This window comes from Copadichromis virginalis, linkage group LG15, assembly GCF_057382275.1.
Source record: "Copadichromis virginalis isolate Kocher_CV1m ecotype Utaka linkage group LG15, C_Virginalis_male_GT1.1, whole genome shotgun sequence".
NCBI classification, from domain to species: domain Eukaryota; kingdom Metazoa; phylum Chordata; class Actinopteri; order Cichliformes; family Cichlidae; genus Copadichromis; species Copadichromis virginalis.
Window position 1 is genome coordinate 21,167,703 of NC_140632.1, and position 26,169 is coordinate 21,193,871.

At 41.1% G+C, this 26,169-nt stretch overlaps 1 protein-coding gene and 1 long non-coding RNA gene across 4 annotated transcripts in view; both read right to left on the reverse strand.

Annotated features, from left to right (window-relative positions):
- Positions 1-26,169, reverse strand: part of msraa (methionine sulfoxide reductase Aa) — a 62,906-nt gene that overhangs the window by 12,370 nt on the left and 24,367 nt on the right. For both annotated transcript variants that reach the window (XM_085432415.1, XM_085432414.1), the window contains exons 4-5: positions 15,832-15,936; positions 8,649-8,755 (exon numbers count right to left, since the gene is read on the reverse strand). In XM_085432415.1, coding sequence (XP_085288541.1) covers positions 8,649-8,755; positions 15,832-15,936 — 212 coding nt within the window. The remainder of the gene's footprint in view (positions 1-8,648; positions 8,756-15,831; positions 15,937-26,169) is intronic.
- Positions 4,233-7,215, reverse strand: LOC146692328 (uncharacterized). 2 transcript variants are annotated; one of them, XR_014915169.1, is made up of 5 exons: positions 6,930-7,215; positions 6,446-6,481; positions 5,934-6,086; positions 5,479-5,569; positions 4,233-4,869 (listed from the first exon to the last, which is right to left on the reverse strand). It is a non-coding gene; the product is annotated as an uncharacterized LOC146692328 (long non-coding RNA). The 2 variants fall into 2 exon arrangements; XR_014915168.1 differs by having other exon boundaries at positions 6,446-7,215.

Below are 26,169 nucleotides of genomic sequence, written 5' to 3' on the forward strand. Positions count from 1 at the left end.
ATCTTGAATGCAATTGTGTAATATCGAAGAGGGAGTCACATTAAACCACAGCCAACTGCATTTTCCCACTGGTTCTGCATCCCTCTGGAATCCATGAAATATTAGGATCTAAAACTTGTGTTTATAACATCTGGCATACAACAAATCTTACATGTGTGAAATATCCATAAGCTGCTCTAGTGATTCTGTTTGACTCGAGTGAATATTTGCAATAATGTGCTAAAAGCCTGCAGGCAAACAAGTCACCATCTACCTGTTTGTCACTCACCTACAATGTCTGTCCATTGTTAAAAATGGTGACTCAATTTCCACAAAATAAATAAATAAAAAGTGGGCTGGCTGGGTCTTCAGCCCATAATAAGATTTTTTTTTCTCTAGTGGAAAACCACTTGACAAAAACTTCATTTCATTTTGTTATGTGCCTCCAGCCTCACTCCAGCAAATGTTTTGATGAAAGTTGAACCATTTTCCACTCATATCTGGATCAATTTGCATCCTGCCCAGTAAAATCCTCATTTAACTGAATCTTTGCAACGACTCTGTTATCTTATTCAACACACACTGACTGTACAGAATGGTAAGGAAATACATAGTGATCACATTTTGATTTATTATTCAAATGGACACAAAAATGTTTTTATTGCACCGTCGTGTAAAAACAACACTAATTTCTGCTTTTGAAAAACTATACAGCCGGTAAGTTCACTATGTTCCTGAAGCCTTTGTTACTCACCATGTTTATTGTATACATAACTTTGGTGACTGGTTAGTGATTTCAATGTGTCCTTGGTTAACCTCGCTGGCCATAAAGCCAAAGCATTTCCAAACAACTGATGACGATCTGCTTTGAGGGACAAACTCGCCGCCTCTTGTCGTTCCAGACATTTGAGTTTTGTTGTATATCTGTTGTTTGATGTCGTGTTCCTGATTGCGGAAACTTTATGCTGCAGGATGCAGGGAACCACTGTGGTTAACACGTTAGATCTGCAGTCTATTGGCAGAGCATGCATTTTGAATATTACTCGATCGTGTTCACTTAATTGTGGAAAGCCAAAGTCTTGATCAAGATTCAAATTCAATTAATCGTACGGCCCAAGTGTGCCTGTCTCTTGCAGCCCTGTCTCGTCTTGTCCAGCTGCATTTTATCAGCCTGCTACACAAAAATCTAAATCAGTTATTAATTTATATGCAATTATTTTTTCTTTCTTATAGATCCCGTGTTTTTCAGCTAAGTGTCTGAAGATATGTGACAGCAATACTGTCAATTCTGCCCTTTTATCAGCCCTTACAGACATTAAATAGGTTTACTTTACAGTGGGGCAAAAAAGTATTTAGTCAGCCACCGATTGTGCAAGTTCCCCCACTTAAAATGATGACAGAGGTCAGTAATTTGCACCAGAGGTACACTTCAACTGTGAGAGACAGAATGTGAAAAAAAAATCCATGAATCCACATGGTAGGATTTGTAAAGAATTTATTCGTAAATCAGGGTGGAAAATAAGTATTTGGTCAATAACAAAAATACAACTCAATACTTTGTAACATAACCTTTGTTGGCAATAACAGAGGTCAAATGTTTACTATAGGTCTTTACCAGGTTTGCACACACAGTAGCTGGTATTTTGGCCCATTCCTCCATGCAGATCTTCTCGAGAGCAGTGATGTTTTGGGGCTGTCGCCGAGCAACACGGACTTTCAACTCCCGCCACAGATTTTCTATGGGGTTGAGGTCTGGAGACTGGCTAGGCCACTCCAGGACTTTCAAATGCTCCTTACAGAGCCACTCCTTTGTTGCCCGGGCGGTGTGTTTTGGATCATTGTCATGTTGGAAGACCCAGCCTCGTTTCATCTTCAAAGTTCTCACTGATGGAAGGAGGTTTTGGCTCAAAATCTCACGATACATGGCCCCATTCATTCTGTCCTTAACACGGATCAGTCGTCCTGTCCCCTTGGCAGAAAAACAGCCCCATAGCATGATGTTTCCACCCCCATGCTTCACAGTAGGTATGGTGTTCTTGGGATGCAACTCAGTATTCTTCTTCCTCCAAACACGACGAGTTGAGTTTATACCAAAAAGTTCTACTTTGGTTTCATCTGACCACATGACATTCTCCCAATCCTCTGCTGTATCATCCATGTGCTCTCTGGCAAACTTCAGACGGGCCTGGACATGCACTGGCTTCAGCAGCGGAACACGTCTGGCACTGCGGGATTTGATTCCCTGCCGTTGTAGTGTGTTACTGATGGTGACCTTTGTTACTTTGGTCCCAGCTCTCTGCAGGTCATTCACCAGGTCCCCCCGTGTGGTTCTGGGATCTTTGCTCACCGTTCTCATGATCATTTTGACCCCACGGGATGAGATCTTGCGTGGAGCCCCAGATCGAGGGAGATTATCAGTGGTCTTGTATGTCTTCCATTTTCTGATGATTGCTCCCACAGTTGATTTTTTCACACCAAGCTGCTTGCCTATTGTAGATTCACTCTTCCCAGTCTGGTGCAGGTCTACAATACTTTTCCTGGTGTCCTTCGAAAGCTCTTTGGTCTTGGCCATGGCGGCGTTTGGAGTCTGACTGTTTGAGGCTGTGGACAGGTGTCTTTTATACAGATGATGAGTTCAAACAGGTGCCATTCATACAGGTAACGAGTGGGGGACAGAAAAGCTTCTTACAGAAGACGTTACAGGTCTGTGAGAGCCAGAGATTTTCCTTGTTTGAGGTGACCAAATACTTATTTTCCACCCTGATTTACGAATAAATTCTTTACAAATCCTACCATGTGAATTCATGGATTTTTTTTTCACATTCTGTCTCTCACAGTTGAAGTGTACCTCTGGTGCAAATTACTGACCTCTGTCATCATTTTAAGTGGGGGAACTTGCACAATCGGTGGCTGACTAAATACTTTTTTGCCCCACTGTACTTTGTTATGACCTCGAATTCCAGCGTTCACCTAATGGGACTCAACTCCTAACATTTAAACTCAGCGCTCTGTGAAACAAAACATTAATTTAAAAGAAAAAAAATTCTATCAGTTGACAACCTCTTACATTTGTTTTCAGCTCAGCAAGCTTCAACTATTACTCCAGTTAATGCTAAATGTCCAGTAAATATAACACAAGATACATTTTATGATTATCTTCAACTCAAGATGCTTTTGGGGAAAAGCTGCCTAAGAAAACTGGTACAAACACAATTTCTGACATGAAACAATAAAGACAATCACATTGGCCTTCTCTGTGTATGGACGAAGCTTAACTTCGGGACAATTTAGTATCATTACATGTCCATTAGTTGATGTTTTTCAGTTGTTATGGTAAGAGTAGGGTTCATCCCCCACCTCTCACCATGTTCCCAATCCACTCTGCACTGAAAAAAATATGTTGTTGGATTTACTTAATTCAATGGTGGACATTTGTTGCACACAGATGTTTTGCTTTGGCAGCAACTTAAACAATTGAGTTAAATTAACACAATTTATTCATGTTCAATAAACCTGTGCAATTTGTGTTGATAAAATGTGACTTAAACATGTTTTGATGAAGTAATTTGAGCTCTTGGAATATTTTAATCCTTCACAATTTTCTCACGTTATCCCAACACGATTCAATAACTTTTACCCAATACTACTTGGTCACTTAAATACTACATGTTATCTTCAAATTACATTTTGCTATTATATTCTAGTATCAAATACACAATTTTCAAATGGAGGCCTTATAACAGATTGTATTGTTCTCTTCCAAGATGGTTGCTGGCATCCACCAGTAACCTTTCAAAACAACATGTCTAATTTCACTGCAGTAGGTAAAGAATTAAACTGACATTACTCCTCTACTGAATCTATATAAATCAACAGTTAAATAATGTCAGTTCTTCCGTGTTCTCTGGAATCAATCGCAGCAAAGAAATTAGACTGTTTCTTTTGAAAAATGTTGGGAAAGAACAATACAAAACATTCTATTTAAGGCCTCTGACATCAAGATTCAGTTAAACAACAATTATAACTAAACAATTTGAGGTAATGTTAGTTTCCATTAACATTAAATTAGGTTACTGAATTGGCAAACACCTTCCTATTAACACTACCCATTTTACCCCAATAACTAAAGAAATTAGCACTTGCAGGTCAAAAACTTTATTCAAGAGACGCAAAAATAACATTGATACAGTGACTGTCAAAAATTACAGCACTGATCATACTGTGACATCTTGGTTCAAAACAGCACACTTAGAAATATTCAACGTTCTTTACTTCAACTGAATGAAACTGAAAATACCATTTCACACGACCCATATGGGATATTTAGACTGTATAACTGTTCACGCTACATCTCTTCACTAGTAAAAGAAAGAAAAAATACAAAGAGAAATTTAAAAATGCTGCCAAACAGACAAACAGAACTTGTACAGAGCAAAAGGAAAAACAAACAACAACAAAAAACAGCTCGTCCTCATGGCAGTTGCAGAGTATATAAAAATGAACCCTGCGATCCGTTCCTGGAATTGAGCTTCAAAAATGCAGCAGAACAAGTGTGAGATTTAAATGTCCTCTCACCTAGAGCTGGTCACCTCACATGCATAACAGTGAGCTTCGTTGCAGGAGCAGTTTTGTCTTAGTTGTGAGCTTTTCTTGAGAGCTGAGTTGCATCCAACTCCATTACCACCCATTGAATCACCTCAAAAGTGTAGCAGAGTTGTGATGGGTAACTCATGTTGAAGGAATAAAAAAGGTCCAAACAGCATGGCTACTGCAAAGGTCACGTTATCCAGATCTTGAAGAACAACATCAGAAAAGTCATTGCCTGGCGCATCTCTGGAGACAGATGTTCATTGTGGTTTTCTCAATCTGTGCAGTGGCCTCAGTCAAGTCCTGGTTAAACACAAAACATTTCTTTAAGATTCCTTTTTAAACTCATCTCTTTTGAATCTACCAGTTCTAATGTTAGAGTAATTTAAACCAATGCAAGCAACATAGTAAATAGCTATAGCCAAAGAGTGGCCTGCCATGCTGCCATTCATGGTCTAACAGAGTTTCTAAGAGAGGGTGAAAAACATAATAATTTCAAATGCTTTACATTAGTTTTTGTTAGAAAGACACCGGCCCATCAGAAATCCAGGTTATGTCACTCAGAAGATGTTAGAATTTAGACTTTCAGCCCCACAATTTGGTTAGCTGTTGGTCAGTTGGTCTTTTTTTTTTTTTTTTTTTTTTCAAACAAAAGCTAATGTAAATACTAGTGGGATTTTCCTTTGTTCATTAGAATGACAAATTTAAAGTTTTTTCACACTGATGTGACCCCTAATACAGGGGTGGGGGTGGGGCCTCAAGGGCCGGCGGCCGAGTTCACTACCAGGCCTCATGTGAACTTCAAATTATTAAAGAGGACTACTGGTCCTAACCAGTCCAATGAGGATCAAGTGGATAACTAAATGCATTTTTAAAGGTTGCAAATCCACAATCTACTCATAAAACACTCACCATGAACTCCTGCACCAAGATGTTGCAATTGTCTTTCACACAGATGCGGAGCACTTTGATGAGGGACTCCGAGCATTAATGTCATCCTTGACTATTATAACAAAGAAAACAGAGATTTGTGAACTTTTCAGTAGCACAGAAGAAAATGATCCCAGACAAAAACTCTTGACTTTTTAAACCAGTCAACATGCAACACCAGCATCTACAAAGCAATATCAAAAGTTCCTGTTTGACATCAACTTTATGGATATATAGTTTCCAGAACATTTATTTTTAAAAAAAGATAAATTTTTCTCAGTGGGCCAGTAAATGCATGACGAAAATTATGGCATCCTTTTAGTGGAATCATTACTCACAGGTAATAGTTGACTGTTTCAATGGATGTAGCATAAAAATTTTACTGACCTAATGCAATACATATACACTTTGTAGTTAAAGAATTTTAAAGTTCTTACTGTCATAATGGCAGCTACATCCTTTAGCTTTGTGCCCTGTTCCCCCGATCACTTTGCAAACACTTTCAGCAGACTGTCAGAGAAAAACTCAGCTCCGTCAGAAACCTTGACTGTAAAGGCATGGTTGGGATGCACTGGAATGCTGCATTTTATCTGAAATGACATAAAATTATTTTGAAATAACAGCAGGCACTGTGCTTGGTTAATCAGTAATGTTTTGTTGAATAAAAACTGTGTTTCCAGATCTTATGGGATTAAAAAAAAATCCAAAGATGTTTGTTTCTGATTTGCAACCCAACAACCCACAAGTTACAACCTCATTTCAGTTCAAGTGTGCATTAATGCGAGTCCAGTAATCACCTTTCTGGCAATACATACAGGTATAAGTTAAACCTATGGCAGATTTTGGATTTCTCAGTTGTATTAATAGGGTGAGTATGCATGCACCTAATAATTATAAAAAACCCATTATAATTAAGTTACAGAAACGAAAATAGAATATACTTTCTTACCATAACACCTTGAACCCACAATCCATCAGCTGACTCCTGGTGAAATGCAGAATAGAGGTAATCTCTCAATGTGCAGCAAAAAAAACAAAAACAAAAACAAAAGGACAGCAGGTGAGGCCAGGAGGGGTAGGGATGTAAGCTAGCATAATGCCGCTGATGATATTAGCTAAAGCTGTTCAATGTCCAAAATCTCACTAACACCATGGTGCAGTAAATACACAATGTAACTGAAGAGTCAGTTGGCAAATCTATTCACACAGAAAACCAAATTATGTTATGAGTGCCTCGTAATTAGGTTTAATGTGATATTACGGCTCTTGTGCCAAAGACAAATTCAAATGAAAAAGCGCCAATTCTTTGACAACAGATAAAACAGCAAATAAGCTAACGGCTCTTTTTTAGCATGTTACAAGGCGACACTCTAGACGTTTAACTACATTTGGCTGAAATATGGTAAATATTAATTCAAAAAATCAAGACATACCAAAAACGTAGAGTTGGCTGCTCGACTTGACTGAGATGGATGCCTTTTTTAAACCACGATCCAAAGCCCGCGAGATGAAATCACGCGTGGTTTCACGAGATTTAACGTTGCTATCTTATTGACTTACTTCACCTGAACATGATATGAACAATTTAATACACCCTTTCTGCATATCATGTAGTTTTTACACTATATAGTTACATTTAACTTTAAAACATGAGGCAATTGTGTTAAATACATGCAAGATGCTTACATAAATCCAAGAGATGGCCAGTCCCTTTTTTTCAGTGTGATGTCTTAGGCTCTCTACTGGGTTGTTGTTAATTAATGCTCCCACATTATTACTTCCCCCTTCTGCTGGACGAGCTGTTTTTGATATTCATGTTACACGCACAAAGCCACAGCATAACCAGAACCATTATGAAACCCCAACGACTGCACTCCATTCAGCCCATTCAAGTGCTTGATTCTGAGACAAATTCTGCTGAGAGAAAAAAAAAAAGGTTTCCGAAAGAAAAGGAAGGGCAAACAGGGTGAAAAAAGGCCTTTAATGAAGACCAGACTACACTAGAATAGAATAGAGTAGAATAAAGTAACCTCTTCTTCGTCAGTTTCCATGGCAACAAGCCCTTTGGTGGGATGGTGGTGGAGAAGCCTCAGCAGGAGCGTTTGAGAGAGGCAGCGTGTGAACATCTTCTGTGTGTGCAGACTTTAAAAGCATATGGAAATATATGGAGAATGCTGCATGTACACACCGACAGGTCCATTATGTTTCAGTATTCACACACTGTAGTCAAAAGTCTCTGATACAGACGGCAAGAAAGAGGGCTGAGAAGCAGAGGGGGATGCTGGTAAATGGAAGTTAGTAACAAGGAGGAAGAAAAAAGAATCCAAATGGAGGATGAGGAGACAAAGGGTGCGCTTACATGGATGCAGGGCTTTACTGGCTTTACATCATATGCTGGAGGGTTTCTTTTAATGAATGCATAAAAAATTGAAATGTTTCTGTTTCTTCATATCTGTGCAGGAATACGAATACAAATGGTTAATCTGACTAGTTTGTGTTGATCTCAGCCACAATCCCGGCAGATCAGCTCATTTCAGTGCAAGCACACAGCAGCTGACAACTCATGGCTGATGAGATGCTTCTACACATCCAGTTATCAAATCTCACATATACCATGTTGCTTAAGCTGTTACTATAGTTATTATGCATCTGCAATCCTCTTTGCAACCCACTTCAACAAACATTCTGACATAATCAGTGTTATATATAGCCATTGATCTGCCATTGATCTGCTCTGTCTGCCTTTGGCTTTCCATGGAAGCACATGGAAGGAGAACAAGCTAACAGAGACTTGAGACTTGAGCATTGTGGGCATGAGAAGTAGAGTAGTTTTTATATAGACAACCAGAGGAGTCACCACCTGCTGACCATAAGACCATTTAAGACTTTTACTTTTAGTTCCAGATATGCTTGAAATAAAGTCTGTTGTTTCACTTTACATATTGGGAAACGGGCCTCTAGTCACTATCTATCCCATATTTATGGGATGTCTCTCCGTGCAGCCTTTTTCATCATTTAGCATATTTGGGTTTTTTTCAAATCCAGAATAAAGGCTTCTGAAATCAGCATATGATGTTTAAAGGCAAAGAGACAAAAACAAGGCATTTAAAATCACCCAGTCATAAAAACAAATGACAGATATATTCGTGTACCTTCTGGTATTGCTCTTTGGAGGCCAGAGCTTCCTCAAGCTGCTGCTTTGTGTAGGTGTAGATGGCAGAGCGGTATGTCGTCCCAATATCGTTCCCCTGACGCATCCCTGCACAAAAACAGACACGCAAAAAAAACAGACCAAAAAAATAAATACAAAAATCAAGATTTGACGATTTCAGCTGACGCGAGGTGCCGTTGTCCTCTGTTCTTGGCAGAGGGAACGTCACATCATCTGAAAACAACAGCTGACAACATTTCCAAAAATATGACTTGTCTGTCTTGGTGGAACTGAATGCTGTTTTTGACTGATTTGATCATCTCGCCGTGCATCCTTTCATCATTTAACTGTCATCTTGTCAGCCTGTCGACAACCGCGTCTGGTTAACTCAAAGGTTTCTAATGATGGCAATGTGTGTGGGTCAATCTGTGACGCACACGCAGGTGCAGACATTTATGTTCCAATGTGACTGAAGATATTTCATCCACCTACTGACAGCAAATATCATCAGCTTTACCTGCACCTGCGCTGCTGACATTGGCATGCATAACAAATCTAAATCAGTACATTAAATGTGTTTATCGGGAAGTTTTATGTGAAGGGATTGCCTAAACATGTTATGCCTCTCATTCAAAGCAGCAGCAGACAAAAAATGACATGTTTCAAACTAATTCAAACTAATGCTGGAGCAGCTTTTTCAGGACCCTGTGGCTCTGAAGGGTCTCGTTTATTTAGACGTGACTCACAGTTGCAGCCAGTAAAAAGATAACAGATGCATACAAAAACATATTATAGAAATTATAGAGTTATAGAAATATAAAGGAACAAGCCTGTATACATGGAAATGTGACTCCTAAAGTGCATTTACATGAGTTATTTTAACATTTAGACCCTTCTGCCAAAACGACAGGATAAAGTTAATAGTAAATAATTAAATGTGATGATCATAACAAAAAAAACAAGAGGGATGTTAGATTATCAAGGAGACTGCTGTGTCTCTATAAACAGCAACACTGAGGACCACATAAAGCAAGCATGGAAAAACACCAGCTGCAGCAGCTCCCATTTTTCTCTCAATAAGATGAGGATCATTACAGAAATATGACCTTTTACATGCTTCATTACTTTTCAGTATGCTGACATATTATAATATCTTTTTGTTGTAATGTATGTTAGATAAAATAACATTTATCCTATATGTGAATGAATGAAAACCTGTTTCTGAAAACTGTAATTTTTTTTGATACTGTGGGAAGAATTTACACTATTTTGTGGTGGGGTGATAAAAAGAGAGGACAAAAGCACTTAGCTTGCTACACATTATATCTAAAGGAGTTGCAGGGCCATGGAATTAGGGATGGGTATCGAAACCCGGTTCTTGTTGAGAACCGGTTCCCACTGTTTCAATTCCTTGGAATTGTTTGCCATTTTTGCAAACGATTCCCTTATCGATTCCATTCGCCCCGAATGATGTCACCACATTGCAGAGCGTCATTTACCTGGCAGGGAACACGGCGCCTAAGCGGCTCAAACGCTCAAAAGTTTGGTTGTACTTTACGAGAACGGATGACAACAGGGCGACTTGCAATACTTGCAAAGTAGAGATTTCCTTTAAGGGAGGAAACACTACGAATATGCAAAAGCATTTGCTCACAAAACACGCGAAGACCTTAAATGAATGTTGTGTTTTTAATTCCGCTCCGGACTCGTGAAGCTCAACCCAGCAGCAGCGGTAACGTCTGCACATCCTCTTCCATTAATGCGGCAGGTAAATAACCAACTAACAGTGCATATTATGTTAGCACGATCAGCCTTATTACAAAACCTGCCATTACTGTGCATTTAGGTGACCATGATGAGAGAGACAGACAGAGTCTGGCTGGCTCAGATGCTGGCAGTTCTCGCTGCAGTCTACCGGTAGCGTCTCCTTTCAGGCCAGGATAGACGAATGTCACCGAGCAGTGACTAAGTTTGTGGTAAAAGGCTTGCACCCATTTGCCACAGCAGATGCCCCCGATTTCACTTTGGTAAGTGAATGTGTTTAATTGTAGGCAGGGACATTACTGGATATTCTTGTGTAATTGCTACTGAATAATTTATGTTATACTTTGTTCTTGCTACAGAAGAATATTTATTTTATTATTTTACATTTACAATTTTTTTTCCTGGGGACTCTGTGTTACCCCATTGAAGAGCCGTGGGCTGTGGATCTCTTAAGATCTCACTGCTGGGTTTGTAAGGCCATGTTACTCCTAAATTTCTATCTTGTTCAAAGAGAAGATATAAAACACAGTTCTAAGCTAATCGACCTTAGTGTTCTCCTTTTTAAAAAATAATCGATAAAGAATCGAATCGTTAAACAGAATCGGAATCGTGAAAATCTTATCAATACCCATCCCTACATGGAATACATGCCACGAAACTCGTGGTGCACGATTTTCTGCTGATGTTGTAACAACCGTAATTACAACATAGCACCACTAGGGAACTTCCCTTTATTATAGTAGGAGGGGAGACCCCTAGAGTTGTGCATGGCCTGTAGCATTACCGACAGCCAATCACATTCATCTCTTCACTGTTGTTGTAATGGACTAACCGACTCCAGGACCTGTATGACCGTAGAGTCGACAGCTATGGATTAGTGGTCTACCTACCTGACTAGCCACTAAGTTATCTGGTTAACTTCCAGACTGCACACCCGCTAGACCTGCTAGCTGCTCCTCCCTCCCCAGATTTCCATTACAATGTTAACGCCAGAGTTAGTGGAGTTACCGCAGTCAGCAAAGCATTGTCGACTTTTACACACTATGAACCTTAGCACTCGATGACCTAGACGCTTTCATTTTCTTTTCTTTTTTTTTCTTTTTTTTTCTTCTTTTTCTTTTTTCTTATAATTTTATATAAATGCAAATCCAGATGTACCAGATTTTTGTTTATACACAGATCAGTCTTGCTAACATTAGGCAGGCTATAAGGCCTAAATAAAAGGCTAAAGGTTTTTGTTTCCGTCCTGTCTAGACCAGCAAACCAGAGACACTGCATCTGTTCCAGAATCATAGATCTCTCATAAAAAAAAAAGATTAACCTCTGCACTCTACAGGCATTTCCCTGGGTCCATCATTACAGATGCATGTTGTGCAGCTGAGCTTTGTTTAAAGTCAAAGAATTTTAATTTAAATTCTAGCCAACAGTATGACTTTCCAAAGATACCAGATATGTCAAACACAGTCAGGTTATAAAATGATGCAACAGGGAGCTTGAACTTTTCCATGCAACTATAAGAAACTGGAATTACCGCCCCACACTTGTATGCTTCTGCCAAACATTGAAATTGTAGTGTAAATCCAGCATCGGTCCAGACTCATATGAGGTAAAAGGCCACAGAGACATTTACCTTTGACCACATAACTCCAATCATATCATTCTTAAGTCTCAGAGAATCCTAGTCGCAGCTGTAAAGAGAAATTCCCTCCAATTCTTCCAGAGGTCGTCATCTCACAGTGGAGCTTTGATGACAAAAATCATTTGCATTTCAAGAGGTTTGTATGAAATGAATAGATATTGCATCCATTAGAACTGAGCCTACATTTTGTTTCTTTTCACTTTGCATAATAGAGACATGAAATTTAAGCATATAATAACAATCTTCATCAGTTTGTCTTCAAATCAAGAAAAAGTTTCGTTTAAACTCATCAAACTATGTGGGGGGAAAAGGAGAGGATGAATGAAACTTGTAAAGCCTATGTTGTGCTCAATAAAGCTGTCTTCACACAGACGCTGCAGCCCTGAACCTTTTTAGACATCACCATTCAGAGCTGCCTGTGAGAATGTGGTATTTCATACTGAGTCAGTGAGTCAAAACCAGGTAACATTGACAGTGTGGAAGGACACTGTCAATGTTCCACTATCATTTTCAGTTGATAGTGGAACATTGACAGTGTGGAAGGACACTGTCAATGTTCCACTATCATTTTCAGTTGATAGTGGAACATTGACAGTGTGGAAGGACACTGTCAATGTTCCACTATCATTTTCAGTTGATAGTGGAATATCTAGGAGGGAAGAAATATCCTGAACTGGCTTGGTGCAGCTGTGGCATCCTATTACAGTACCACACACAACCCAATATTCCACAAATGTTTGTAAGGGCAGACTACACGGTTAGGCTCTTGATTTTATACACGTGTGGAAATGGGACCAAAAACAGCTGAATTCAAAGATTAAGATGTGTGCCCTGATTCTTTTGTTCGGTAGTGCAGGGTGATGTCATTTGTTGCAGAACTGAAGTGGTTCTATTGATTTGCTTTGCTTGCACTGAAAAGTCAAGAAAAGTTCAAGCATCAGCCAATCACTTTCTTTCTCTTAGCCAAGTCAGTGTCACGGGTGGGGGGTTGGGATCTATCCCAGCTGCCACAGGGCAAGCAGTGGGATACACCCTGGACAGGTTGCCAGTCTGTCTCCGGGCTAACACACAAAATCACCAATTAATCTAACTCTACAAACTATATTTCTCGGGACTGTGAGGAAGATAGAGTACCCAGGGAATTCACAGAGAGAACATGCAAACCGGCCCAATGCTGGATTCGAAACCAGGCCCTTCTTGCAGTGAGGCAACAGTGCTAACCACTGCACTACCACAAAGGTAACCAGAACCAGAAATAGCTGCTTCTGCAGTTCACCATCAGAAAGAAGGAGAAGCCAATCACTGAAGTGAGTAATCATACTTTACTACATGAAAAGATTAGCACGTGGCAGTGAGCCTGTGTCATGTAATTTGCTCATGTAAGCTTAGTTAGGTTTCATTGTGAGTGATTGGTTGCTGTCTCTATAGTGAAAACCAAGTCCCAAGTTCAGTTAAATGGGAAGGGCATCTGGTGTAAAATCTTTGTCAAATTAAACATGTGGATGATCTTTAATTGGAAACAGACATTTTGAAGATGACACTGACACTGGAGATGAGGAGAAAGACTTTATGAAATAAACTAGCACCGTAATTGTCGGGCTATAAGCCGCTACTTTTTGCACAAGCTTTGAACCCTGCAGCTTTTAGTCAGGTGCGGCTTTTCTATGGATTGTCCATAATTTTTGTGATATCGTAAGACGATTTGTTTTGTTTGTTCCGCTGTTGTACGGCACTACGTTGCCTGGCGGAAGGGCATGTGATCAGACACACAGTATCGGGGTTAAAGAGTGGTATGTTGGTCACGTGTCCATCCGCCAGGCAACATAGTGTCGTACAAGTAGCGCGAAAAACAAACTTCAAAGTAGCGCTACACGTTCAGCGGGAGTCGTGGATGACGAGCGGCGATAAACTTGCGAAAAGCAAGTTATGCTCAACTCCACCGGTGGATTCTGACAGCGTGGAAAAGTGTGAAAACATCCATGATCACCAACGGATTTCGAAGGGCTGGACTGCTGCATGATGGAGAGGAGGACACCGCCACGGCCCTTCTGAGGGTGTTCGACTCCGACACTGACAACGACGATTTCTTTGGTTTTGAAAGTGACAACGAAGGAATGAAGCTGAGAGTGGATGACGAAGCCACCCTGAGCCTGTTCGTATCCGACACTGGAGAAGAGGACTTTGGTGGTTTTAGTGGTGAATGACTGACTTTTCTTCTTGTTAAAGCCGTGTCGCTGCACCTGAGCCTAAAAGGTAGGCCGAATCTATTTTTCTGGTGTGCTGTAGGTTATTGTTATGTACTACATTTGTTACTCATTTATGAAGCACAGTACATGTTTCCTACTTGTAATTACTGCTACTTGTACATATACCTAAAAAGTTATGCAAATATGTACCCATAACTTGTTTTTCAAAATATTAATAAAAGTGGTGTGTCTCCAAACAGCCATCTCTTTCCTGACAATTCCCTTTGTGCATATTCTCTTACATATGATAAGTCAACACTGAAACACCTGCGGCTTTTAGTCAGGTGCGGCTAATGTATGTACAAAACAGATTTTGAGCAGGGGATTCGATACCCATCCCCTGATTTTAGCTTGTGCGGCTAATATTCGGGTGCGCTTTGTAGTCCAGGAAATACGGTATTCCTACTTTACACTTACTCGGAGATGAATGTAAAGTAGGTTAAACCAGCTAAATGCAAAAGGGTGGATAATTTCTGGTAATGCAAATGTACTCTGTTACATTTCTCAGGAGGTAGCTGAAAATGTAATATATTATTTATACTAGAAGTAATGTAATGCAATGTAACAAGTTAAAAAATAACATTAAAACTAAGCTTTAAGAAGTTGGCAAATAGCAGCTAACAGTTGAGCCAGCCTGAAAAAACTGAGTCTGTAATTTTGAAACAATGAGCCTAAAACATGCTTTTGTTTCAAAAGGCTTTATTAGCTGTTTTTTTTCTGTTGCCATCTTTAAACCAAACACTTTTCTTTCTTTTTTTCTCATCAGTTTTATCCTCATAATAGTTCCCTAATGGTATTCTAAGATACATACGATGATAGATGATGCTTCCTGTTCTCACTCAGTTTAATAAAATCTTGAATGTATTACAAACTGATATTACTGTTAGTGCGGGTTAATAGAATTTCCTGGTGAAAATCAGAAGAAAATGAAGCATAATGGGGAAAAGGTAAGAAGAAGGTCAAGGTCAAGGTCAAGGTCAGATTTATTTATATAGCACATTTCCAACAGCCGATGCTGCACAAAGTGCTTAACAATAACAATAAAATTAAAAACTACAGTGTAATACAATAATAACAATAGAAACAATAAAATAGAAGAATTGAAACAATACTAACTAATTCAGATAAATCCAAAATGCTTGGGTCATAATGTGTTAAAAGCCAGAGCGTAAAAGTGTGTCTTTAGTAAAGATTTAAATTGCTCAAGAGTTTGAGCAGATCTAATATTAAAGGGGAGACTATTCCAAAGTCTGGGACCTGCCACAGAGAAGGATCTATCACCACGAGATTTGAGGTTAGTCCGTGGAATGGACAACAATAGTTTTGAACTAGATCTCGTGGGTTTTCCTGGAGCATAGGCAGAGAGGAGCTCTGACAGGTAGGGGGGGGCTCGGGCGTTGAGTGACTTAAAAATTACACTTTTCAGTATTCACTGCATTAGCCACTTTTTCATTCTGTTTATCAGTTTTTAAAAAAAAAAACCTCAGTGTTTTCCTTTGGGGCCAAAGTAATGAGTTTGTTGGTGAATGATGTACCTTGAGTTGGGTTGTGGCTTTCCCAGAAGACTTTGAGGAGACTGGCAAAGCTGATCTGCTCTGGTTGGAAGACAACTCTGACCACCTCAGCGTGGCCTGTCCTGCCTGCAAAATACAACATTTGTGAGCAGATGAATGATACGGAAAGGTACAGCGTGTTCAGCTGATGAATCATTCCCCCTAATTCACTGCTTATGAAAAAACATTTAGATTTTTTTTCCTTTCACATTTTCCACAGCTCCATTAAGAGCTTTTTTTGGTTTGGACCTGGGTTGTTTCATTGCATTGCTCAATGTGAATGGAGGTTAAGATGGCCCCAGTTTGGAACTGAAGCAACGTGATGCTATGGACAAGATCACCCGCAAAATTGTTTTTAGCTTTTATGTAACACATTAAATATTTTCACCATATTGACTTTCCACTAGAAAGCCCTTTCTAATGAGGGACTTGGGAGTCACTGGTCTACATCGATTTGTTGTGCATTACTGAACAAATCCAGCTACTGATGAAAATACAGTGAAAAGCTTCAGAATAACAAGTGGACTGCAGTTGATCCAATTTTATTTTAACTGCTGGTTTGCAAGCAAGCTATTACCCATAATCCAGAAGTACTAGCTAAATAAGTACTTAAGTCATGATGAGGACCAAGCGAAATAGACCAGTAAAAGGACCTTGAGTTAAGATTATTTTGTTAACTTCAGCCTGACAGCTTATCACTCTTCACTTGCCATTAACAAACCAGCCTTGAAGGTCTTCTTACTGTTTTCCTTTGGATCCTTTGCTTGCATCACATGGTCTTCGTCAGCAGCTGTAAGTGCTTAGCTGTATTTTAGGTACCTCATCCATACTGTCTCTCAATTTGAGCTTAATATTTTAATCTAGACTTCACTGTCATTGACAGAAGAATCTCAACTCAAGGTTCACCTTTTCACTGGTTCTGGAGCTTTTAAAATCAAGAGTTATTGATCCCTCTAGTAGATGTGAACAAAACAGTCATGACTAAAGGGAAGCTTTTAGAAAACAAGAAAAAGCACACAAGACTTATAACTTACAGTATTCACATAATATATTTTAATATCCAAAGCTAAGGAGTTCTAAGGTAGATATTTGTATATTTTCTGAATGCCTCCAAAATGATCATATTTTACACCTAAAAAAACTGATTTTTTTTTTCTTAAATACTGGTTCAAAGCCGATTTCAACATTCAACCACTACAAACAATCGCTGTTACAGACAGTCAAACAGCAGCTGGTGCCGGTAATGAGCGTGACCCATTACGTGACACCTCATCTTCCCCCGTCTCTTATTCTGCCTCCACTCCTATGTCTCTCTCTGTCTTATTACTTTTTTAATATCAGGAGTTATGGATTCCTACGGAAAGATATTGGCGAACAGAGACAAAGCAGCAGTCGATATTAAATTAATGCTTCACCAGGCCAGTCTCACAGGAATTAATTCATCTTGGACAGCACGAGAAATACAGCAGTGGTTGGAACCACAAAAAATAATGCTGCAGCTGTTAGCTTAATAGACATTCAGCTGCAAAATAATCTGATAATCTATCATTAATTCAGAATCAACCTGCAATGACCTGAAATATTATTTTTCTCTTATTTTTGTTAAACTAAATGAATGAATTTCTTAAGACTCCTTTGCACCTGTATAAACAGCCTTTACTGGTAACTGGTGTTTGATGGCAGTGGAACAATTACATAACATCATTTTATAAATTCCATACATGTAATAAGCAGTTGCATGCTTTTACAGATCAAGCAGACATTAGGCAACATTTGCATTCATTATAATGTTTACTGACAAGTAAGAAGGTTATGTGATTACTTCAGTTTGTTTTTTGAATTACTCCAAAGGTTATGAATGGATTTGCATTAAAATTGTATCGGAGGCGGGGGCCTGGCCCAGCTTTGAAAGATTTCACTTTTGGATTTAATCTGACTCAGGATACTCTGGATTTTTTTCTTTTTTTCCCTTTTCTTTTTTTTTCTTTTTTTGGTAAAAACTGATCCAGCTCCATATATTCTTCTGGTTTAGGGCGTCAAAACTCTGGAGTTAAGGCCTAGAAACAGGCCCCAAAACAGGCACAAAGACATGACGAAAGGGGAGGACAGGACTATATAATGAGACACAGGGGGTCACAATCAAGTCAAGCCAGAGTCTTGAGCAGACACAAGACACAAGTGGAAAAAAATCGTTCGAGTTCCAGTGAAGTTACGGGGGGGGGACATGACTGGAGACATGGGGAAAAAATCTGGAAAAATCAAAACAGGAACAAAAACTCAACAATAAACAGGCATTGTGGGAGCAGGACAATACACCGGAACGGAACAAAAAACAGGAACACAAAGATTGTAAAACAAAATGTGCACAAAACACTGGCGCACAGGGAGCAGTTCATCAATAATTCAGGGGACCAACCCGGAGGATGGCAACACGGGAGTCCAAAACAGTTTGGTTCCGGAGGCCGACCGTGCGGACGGCAACGGCGGCGACGTGGAAACAGTTCAGGGGGCCGACCGTGCGGACGGCAACGACGGCAATGACGGCAATGACGTCTAGAGGCCCAGAAAGTGCCCGCGATGCTGAGGTGCTGGACGTACCTTGGACGGCGGTGTAACAACCGCAGGACCAGAAGCAGAGGCCGGACCAGGCGACGCCGAAGCAGAGGCCGGACCAGGCGACGCCGAAACAGCTGCGGATGGTGACACTGCAGGTGACGGCTGAACGGGCCATTCGGACCCTCCAGCAGACATGAGGAAGGGCTGGCCGGGCTCACCAGAACCCCCAGCGGACAAGGTAGATGGCGGCGCGGGAGCCGCAGAGTGCTTGATCTACTCACTCGAGCCTCCAGCAGGAGCAGATGCAGGGCCAGAGGGTGTCGGGACCCCTGACTGAACATTAGGCTGACTAGGTGGGTGAGTGTGTAGCTGACCAGGGAACTGAAGTACTACAAGGGACTGAACTGAAGTCTGAACTGGCACAGGGGACTGAACTGATGGCTGTAGTAACGATTGTGGTGAGAGTGGAGTAGGTGGTGGAGTAGATGACTGCACAGGAAACTGAACTAGAGGTGACTGCACAGGAGACTGAGCTAATGGTTCTGGTGCAAACATAGCTGCTGATGACAGAACCAATGGCTGAGCTACAGGGAGAGGGGACACTGAAGACGGAGTTATGGGTAGCGGGGATAAGGGCTGTGCTGCGGGCAGCAGTGACGATGTGGAGGTGTAACGGGTGGAGGAGTGGCTGAATTGGCTGCGGGCCGGGCGGTTAATGGCTCAGCTACAGAGTGCATTAATGGCAGGGCTATAGGTTGAATGACTGACTGAGTAGCAGCCTGAATGGCTGAGTGTAGTGATGGTTGTGGTGGAAGAGAAGCAAGTGGTAGTGTGGATGATGGAGCTAAGGGCGATTGAGTGGAAGACCGAACGGATGACTGAAGTGATGGTAGAGGTGAAAATGGAGCTTGTGGTGGAGATAACGACTGTGCTAGCGGGGACACAGGAGACGGAGCTAGCGGGGACACAGGAGACGGAGCTGCTAAGTGAGCTTACCACAGTTCTTTGCATTGTTATGGCGGGAGGAGCATGAGGAGAACAGTCTTTTAGATCACCCAAATGGGAAATTTTGGTTTCAAAGGAAACAGTCTTTTTCTTCTCAGCCATAACATAATCAGACCTTGGGCCTTCAGACCCAGTAAACTGTTCAGTATCACTTACACTCACCTAAGGCGTTTGCTCTGGTGAAGTCCTGGGTTCCGTCCGTGGCAATTTTCGCTGCCTGCGCTGCTGCTGCTTCCCCCTGGAAATGGGAGTGGAGATAGTGGTGGTTGCCGGTAATGGCAGAGAGGTAGAATCTGACTCCTCCTCTGACCATATTGCTGTGAGAAAAGAGGCAGGTGAGCGGTGGTCAGAGCTGGACGTGGATGGTGAAGAATTCCGCGACAGTGGCGTGGAAACCCCCTTGCGCTTTAATGGCCACTGCTGCATTGCAGAGAGCTCCATCTGCTGCTGCAGCGGTGGTGGCTTCGGCGCTGAATACCGGGAGCGGGCGAGAATGGCTAACTCTCGGGCTTGCAGTACCTCCCGGGCCTCGCGCACCATGTTTATTGAGTCCATAAATCCTCCGAGTTGACCAAAGTGGGCGTTCCTCTCGAGGATGGCTTCAATGGCTTTGATTCCTACTGTCACGGCACGGACATCATCAGTGTGGGAAATCTGCTCTACCAGACCTTGGATGCAGGCCAAATCAATTTCCCGGGCGGAGCCTGCTGAGTCCATGTCTGGTCGCGTCGTTCTGTCATGAAGCACTGTGTGGCAGGCAGGAGTTGGACCCAAAATGCAGGACTCAGACACAAGGGATGAACTCAAAACCACAGCTTTAATTGCTGGCACGGAAAACGAGTATACAACGCAAACTAAACTAAACTGGGAAATAACAAATTAACACACAGGGAGATCCACACAGCATGAGGGACGACGCAATACTGAGTCAGAGAAACACAGGGTTTAAATACACTGGGAAGTAACGAGGGGAATGAGACACAGGAGGGCACAGCTGGCGAAACAAGGAAGCAAAGCAGGACACATTCACATAAGACATGGACCTTCAAAGTAAACAGGAAATACACAGAGACACAGACCAGAGGTGGACAGAAAAGCACAGAGAAGCACGAGGGAGAGCACAGACATGACGGGCTGGGAAAACATGTAATGTAACACAAGCAGGGGAAGCTCAATAAACTAAGCAACTTAGGACCGATAAATTAACTCCAAGAATAACAAATGAACTTGACATGAAACAGGAACACAGGAAAACTAAGAGCGCTGGGTCGAATGACCCAGGATCCTGACATAAACCTTCTGTTTGTGGGAGGTAGACAGTCAAGGGGGAGGTAAAGATGATTGTTTCACACAGGATGAACTCCTCAATGAAAAATAAATAAGGACTACTTTGAAGTGTAAATTATACAAAACTACTCCAGCAGAATCCAGGAATAATAAAAAGAGAAATGAACACAGCAGCTGCCATTTAAAGACACAAAGACAGTGGACCTCCAGCAATTTTTGGACATTACTTAACAGTACCGCTGAGACAACACATATATGTGTCTCTTTTTTTTTGTTGTTCACTTAAGCACAGAATAAGAGAGAGACAGAGACCAACTAAACATAAAAGGTGACTGAAAGAATAAATCTGTTTGTGTGGGTATTTTACCAAATTGGAACTATGGTGTTATAAGCCCACTGGGACTGCACAGCTAGACTTGACGAGCACTTCCCCCGAGTGTCAGCTGTGTTATTCAGTGTGTGACAACATAAGAAAAACAAAAAACAATTAAAAGAAATGATATATCATGTTTACTTTGTATAATTACAGCAGTGGCAGCACTGATAACTAGGGATGGGTACCGGTATCCGGTGCCATGATGGCACCGGTTCTGACATAAACGGTAGTAACCAGACCGAAAAGCAGCGCACATTTCGGTGCTTTATTTCGGTGCTTTTTTTCCTGAGCTGTGATACACTTTAGATTCTAGCCAATCATTTTACGTTTCCGAGGATAGTAGGCGGGTCCAGGTACGTACGTTCTTTTAGAGCAGAGCTACAGATTAAAAATGCCCAAGGCGAAGCGGTCAAAAGTCTGACTGTACTTCACAGCAAAATATGCAAACTCAGCAGCAACAAGTGCTTTAAGCTGATACTGTGATACTGTCAAAGGAGGTAACACCTCAAATCCGATGAAACACCTGGCGACGCATAGTGGGTTTTTTTTGTTTTTTTTTAAAAGCTGAGAAATGCACCGTATTTGATAGCTTGCTGTGAGACCTCACACCGAGCACATCTACTGCGGGTGTGGTGCCTGTTATCGGACCCGGAGTTAGCAACATCCCCCAAAAACCCGAAGAGGAGAGTCCTGGCCCCTAGCCCTGCCAGTGTAGCAGAAATGATGATGGATGATGATGCAGCAGCAGCCGTTCTTCTCTGCATGAGTAGCTTAATGCTGTTCGTGTGTAATTTACGTTGAGTAGGCTAACCACGTTATTACATTAATGCATGCAAGGTGAACTACCAAACACCGTAGTAGTTACATGCGGCTGTCCTCTTGTTTGATGGCAGATACTCCCTTCACCCTGGCCAAAAAGGCTAAAATGACCAAAGAAAAAGTGGAAAACAGTTAAACATGAGAGGTTTAGGACAAAGTTTGTGTTTTTTCCATTGTTTAAGCACTGCTTCCAGCCAAGAGTGATACCATATATGCCCCATAGCTGCAGAAAAGGCTAACATTGTTATCTTTTTACAAAAAAACAGCTAAACATGAGAGGTTTTTGGACCAATTTTGTGTTCTCCATTCTTTAAGCACCGGTTTGAGCACCGTTTGAGCACCGGCACCCTTTCAAAAGTACCGATTTGGCACCGGTATCGGATAAAACCTAAACGATACCCATCCCTACTGATAACCCCCAAGATAAAGAAGACACTATTTTGGCTGCTCTCTCATTTGCAAGGGGTTGATATTCCTCAGTAGCTGCTTTATTCAGGTGATGAATGCTGAGCTTGTATGATGTCAGCCGTCAGAGTTCAATGGTTAAACCCTTCTCATCGAAATTTCTGCACAGAATGCAGAAACACTCTCACAAGATGATTCACGTTTTTTTGCCTACTGCTCCCTAGCAGCAACTTCTTTAAAGGCTTTAAAAGCCAGAAAAGTCCAGAAACCAATGATGATGTTGCAGTGGATGGCTATATCCATCCCTTACACATATATAATGATGTTGCTCTTATTCGGGACCGCTACATCGATCACTACGGCCGTCTTCTTCTTTTTGTCTACCACCACTATGTCCTGTTGGTTAGCCACCACCATTTTGTCCGTCTGTATCTGGAAGTCCCACAGGATCTTAGCTCCACCACCCTTGGGGGCATCTCCCATTTTGACCTCGGGACTTACAGGCCATATTCAGCACAGATGTTTCTGTATACTATGCCGGACACTTGGTTATGGCGTTCCATGTATGCCTTGCCTGCTAGCATCTTGCACCCTGCTGTTATGTGCTGGATTGTCTCAGGGACATCTTTACACAGTCTTCACCTGGGGTGCATGGTGTCTGGTGTGATAGACCCCAGCCTTTATGGATCTTGTGCTCAGAGCTTGTTCCTGTGCTGCCATGATTAGTGCCTCTGTGCTGTCTAATATTACATTACGATATATATATACACAGGGCTCTAGAGTGCGACCAATTTGGTCGCAAATGCGACCAAATTTTTCAGTGGTGCGACTAAAAAAAATTTTTTGGTTGCACCTGTGCGACCAACTGTTCGGGTAGCAAAAAAAAAAAAAATCTGCAACCTTCCCTGTGGTCAACAACAGACACACATTTTGCCCCTATCGTGGACTAAACCAATCAGAGATAGTCAGGGGCGGGACCTCTCTGATTGGCCGTGGTCCAGTTGAAAGTGCAGGTGGAAGTGGGAGGTGAGTAGCTTGAATAAAGCGATATCAATTCATTAAATCCTGAATCGACTTTTAAATATAACTGTGTTTTGCCAGAAACGCCAGATTCTCAGATTAAAGCTCACAAAACCATTTCAACAACAACCAAACAGCAAATGAGAGCAGGTACACGGATTCCACACAAAGACGTAAACACAGAGCGGACCGACGCATCAGAATCAGCTTTGTCTTTCTCGGCTTTCTCACCCGACGGCCCGTAGACGGACACGCTGTCGGAGCTTAGCGATTCTGATGCGTCCGGTCTGCGCTGTGATTACGTCTTTTTGCGCTGATTCTGAGCTGCAGGTTTTGTCTCTCTCCAACCAAAATTCACCGAGCCAGCAGCAAAAGAAGCAGCAAACTGCGCTTCACATTTGATCAATGCGTCATGAATTTTGCTGTTTTGCTTCCACGACTATTAAAATCACATTCATGCACAGCTAGCTCTCTCTCTCTATACTTCAAGAACAGCTTCCGTCTCCAATCTCTGTTTTCTGTATTATTCATTCGCTTATTACCCAACAGTCTACCGTTGTTCACAGCGCTGTGGCTGCTGTCATTTTCTTTTCTTTTTTCACTTAAATGACCTCGGACAAGAAAGCCTATTTTTTCTGTTATTCAATACTGAAGAAATGGATGGATTATAGAAATCAGTGATGATACCCAGCCCTAGTGAGCAGCCTAGGCACGACAGACGTGGATGTAGCTGTAATAGGAAAAGAACTATTGCTAACTTTTCTGTTAAGTTAAGGCCTGATCCTTCTGAAATTCATAGCCAGTGCTCTGACATGGTGTCATCAATCTTTGAATGCTGAAAAAGCACAGTGTATCCAGAAAAACACATTATATTATATAAATTATTATAAAATTTGTGTACGCCTAACTTTTGTGCCGTTACGCCTAACTTTTTAAAGTTAGGCGTACCGGTACGCCCATGGCAAAAAGTTAGTCTAGAGCCCTGATACATATATACTACTGGTCCATTCTTGTAACAAACTGACTACAAGAAACATGTAAATTAAAAATATGCTTATAATCAGCCTTTTAAATCAAGTGTTATTTCATTATAACTTCACAAATTTGAATGTGATCCATCTACATAATAAGACGGCCCTGTGTAAAAGTCAGAGTCACCAGTCATCTCTTTACATTTTGATAGTAGAACAGGAAATAGTTGCAGCGATTTATTGACACATCTGCAAACACAGTATATAAGGCAAAAGCACAGGTTATACAATTTTATCAAGCTTGAAAGTCATTTTTTGTGTAATCACCTTTTAATTCTTCAACATAGCCTGAACTTTCTTAAGAAAGCTTTCCTGCAATTTCTTTAAGAAATCTTCAGGAATCGTTGTCCAGGTTTCTCGAAGGACATTCAAAGCTCTTCTTTGGATGTTGGCTACCTTTTGTTCTGTTCTCTGTCAAGATGATCCCACACTTCTTCAATCATGTTGTTTGCACTGGCACTGTGTTTGGGACCCTGAGCCATGCCGGTCAGATCCTTTCCAGATGGAATTGCATGGCGGATCAAAATCTGACAGTGTTTTTCAGCATTCATAATTTCATCAACTTTGCCAAGATCCCCAACACCACTGGCTGAAGTACAGCCTCAAACCATGACAGACCCTCCACCATGTTTTACAGATGGCTGCAGACACTCTGTTGTACCTCTCTCCTGACCTCCTCCACACAAACTGACAACGATTTGAACCACAAACTTCAAATTTGGATTCCTCACTCCATCAGACCTATTGGCACTGATTTTCAGTCCAGTGTAGCTTGGCATACCTCAGCCTTTTCTTCCTGTTTCCTTTCCTTAGGAAAAGCTTCTTGACAGCCACTGTTCCACTGAGGCCATTTCCGACGAGGCTTCAGTGAACAGCACCTGGATCAACTAAAGTTTCAGCTGCAACTCTCTCGACTCTCAGATACTGTTCATCTGCTGAGGATAAGTTTTTAACACCTGCCACATCATCTTTTGTCCTCCACTTATCCAGTTTCCTCGATTTTTTTTTTAATGACGCACTGCACAACATGGTGAATAGCTCTTTGGGAATCACCTTCTTGGTCATAAAATAGTATTTCATGTCTGTTTCATTGGTTCAACTAAACAAAATGTAAACAAAGTATGTACTTTTGCAACAGGCTGCAGGTAACAGTGTGTAAATATACCATTTAAGTTTGGATATTTGTAAAGTTGTTATGTGCTGACACATCACAACACTGGTGCCTTTTTTACTACTAGAATGAAAGAAATGGGGGTGGATGAAGATTTTTGCCCAGTACTATATAAGAAAAGCCTGGAGGAGGAGCTAAATGATTCACTTTAACAACTGATTAAATTCCTTTTTAAATACCATAATTTTAATTATCGCGGTGTCTTTATAATATTCCGGGTTTATGTACAATTAAAAAATTAAATCCATCCATTCCTGATTAACTGCGACAAATAAGCTGCAGGCACAAGCACTCATCTTCACGGCAGTTTTTACAGCTTCAAACGGTAAAAATAAACACACATTCCTTTGACCGTGTATGAAGATGGCTTCAAACTCAAATAATGACGAGCACACAGTGGAGTGAGAGAGTCAGAAACAAAGACAGCAAGTGAGAAAAATAATGAAGTGTGTGGGAGTGTTTTTACATCTATACTAACTCAGGTGCTCTATCTTAAAAAAAAGAGAAAAATATGCTAATATAATCATCACATTTTGAACCTACGCAGATCTGACTGTAAATATTTAACCAACAATGAATATTCAGATCAATCTTTTTTTTCCCCCTCCGGTTGTGTGTGTCTCTTGAAGATGTGAAGGTGTGAGGAGCAC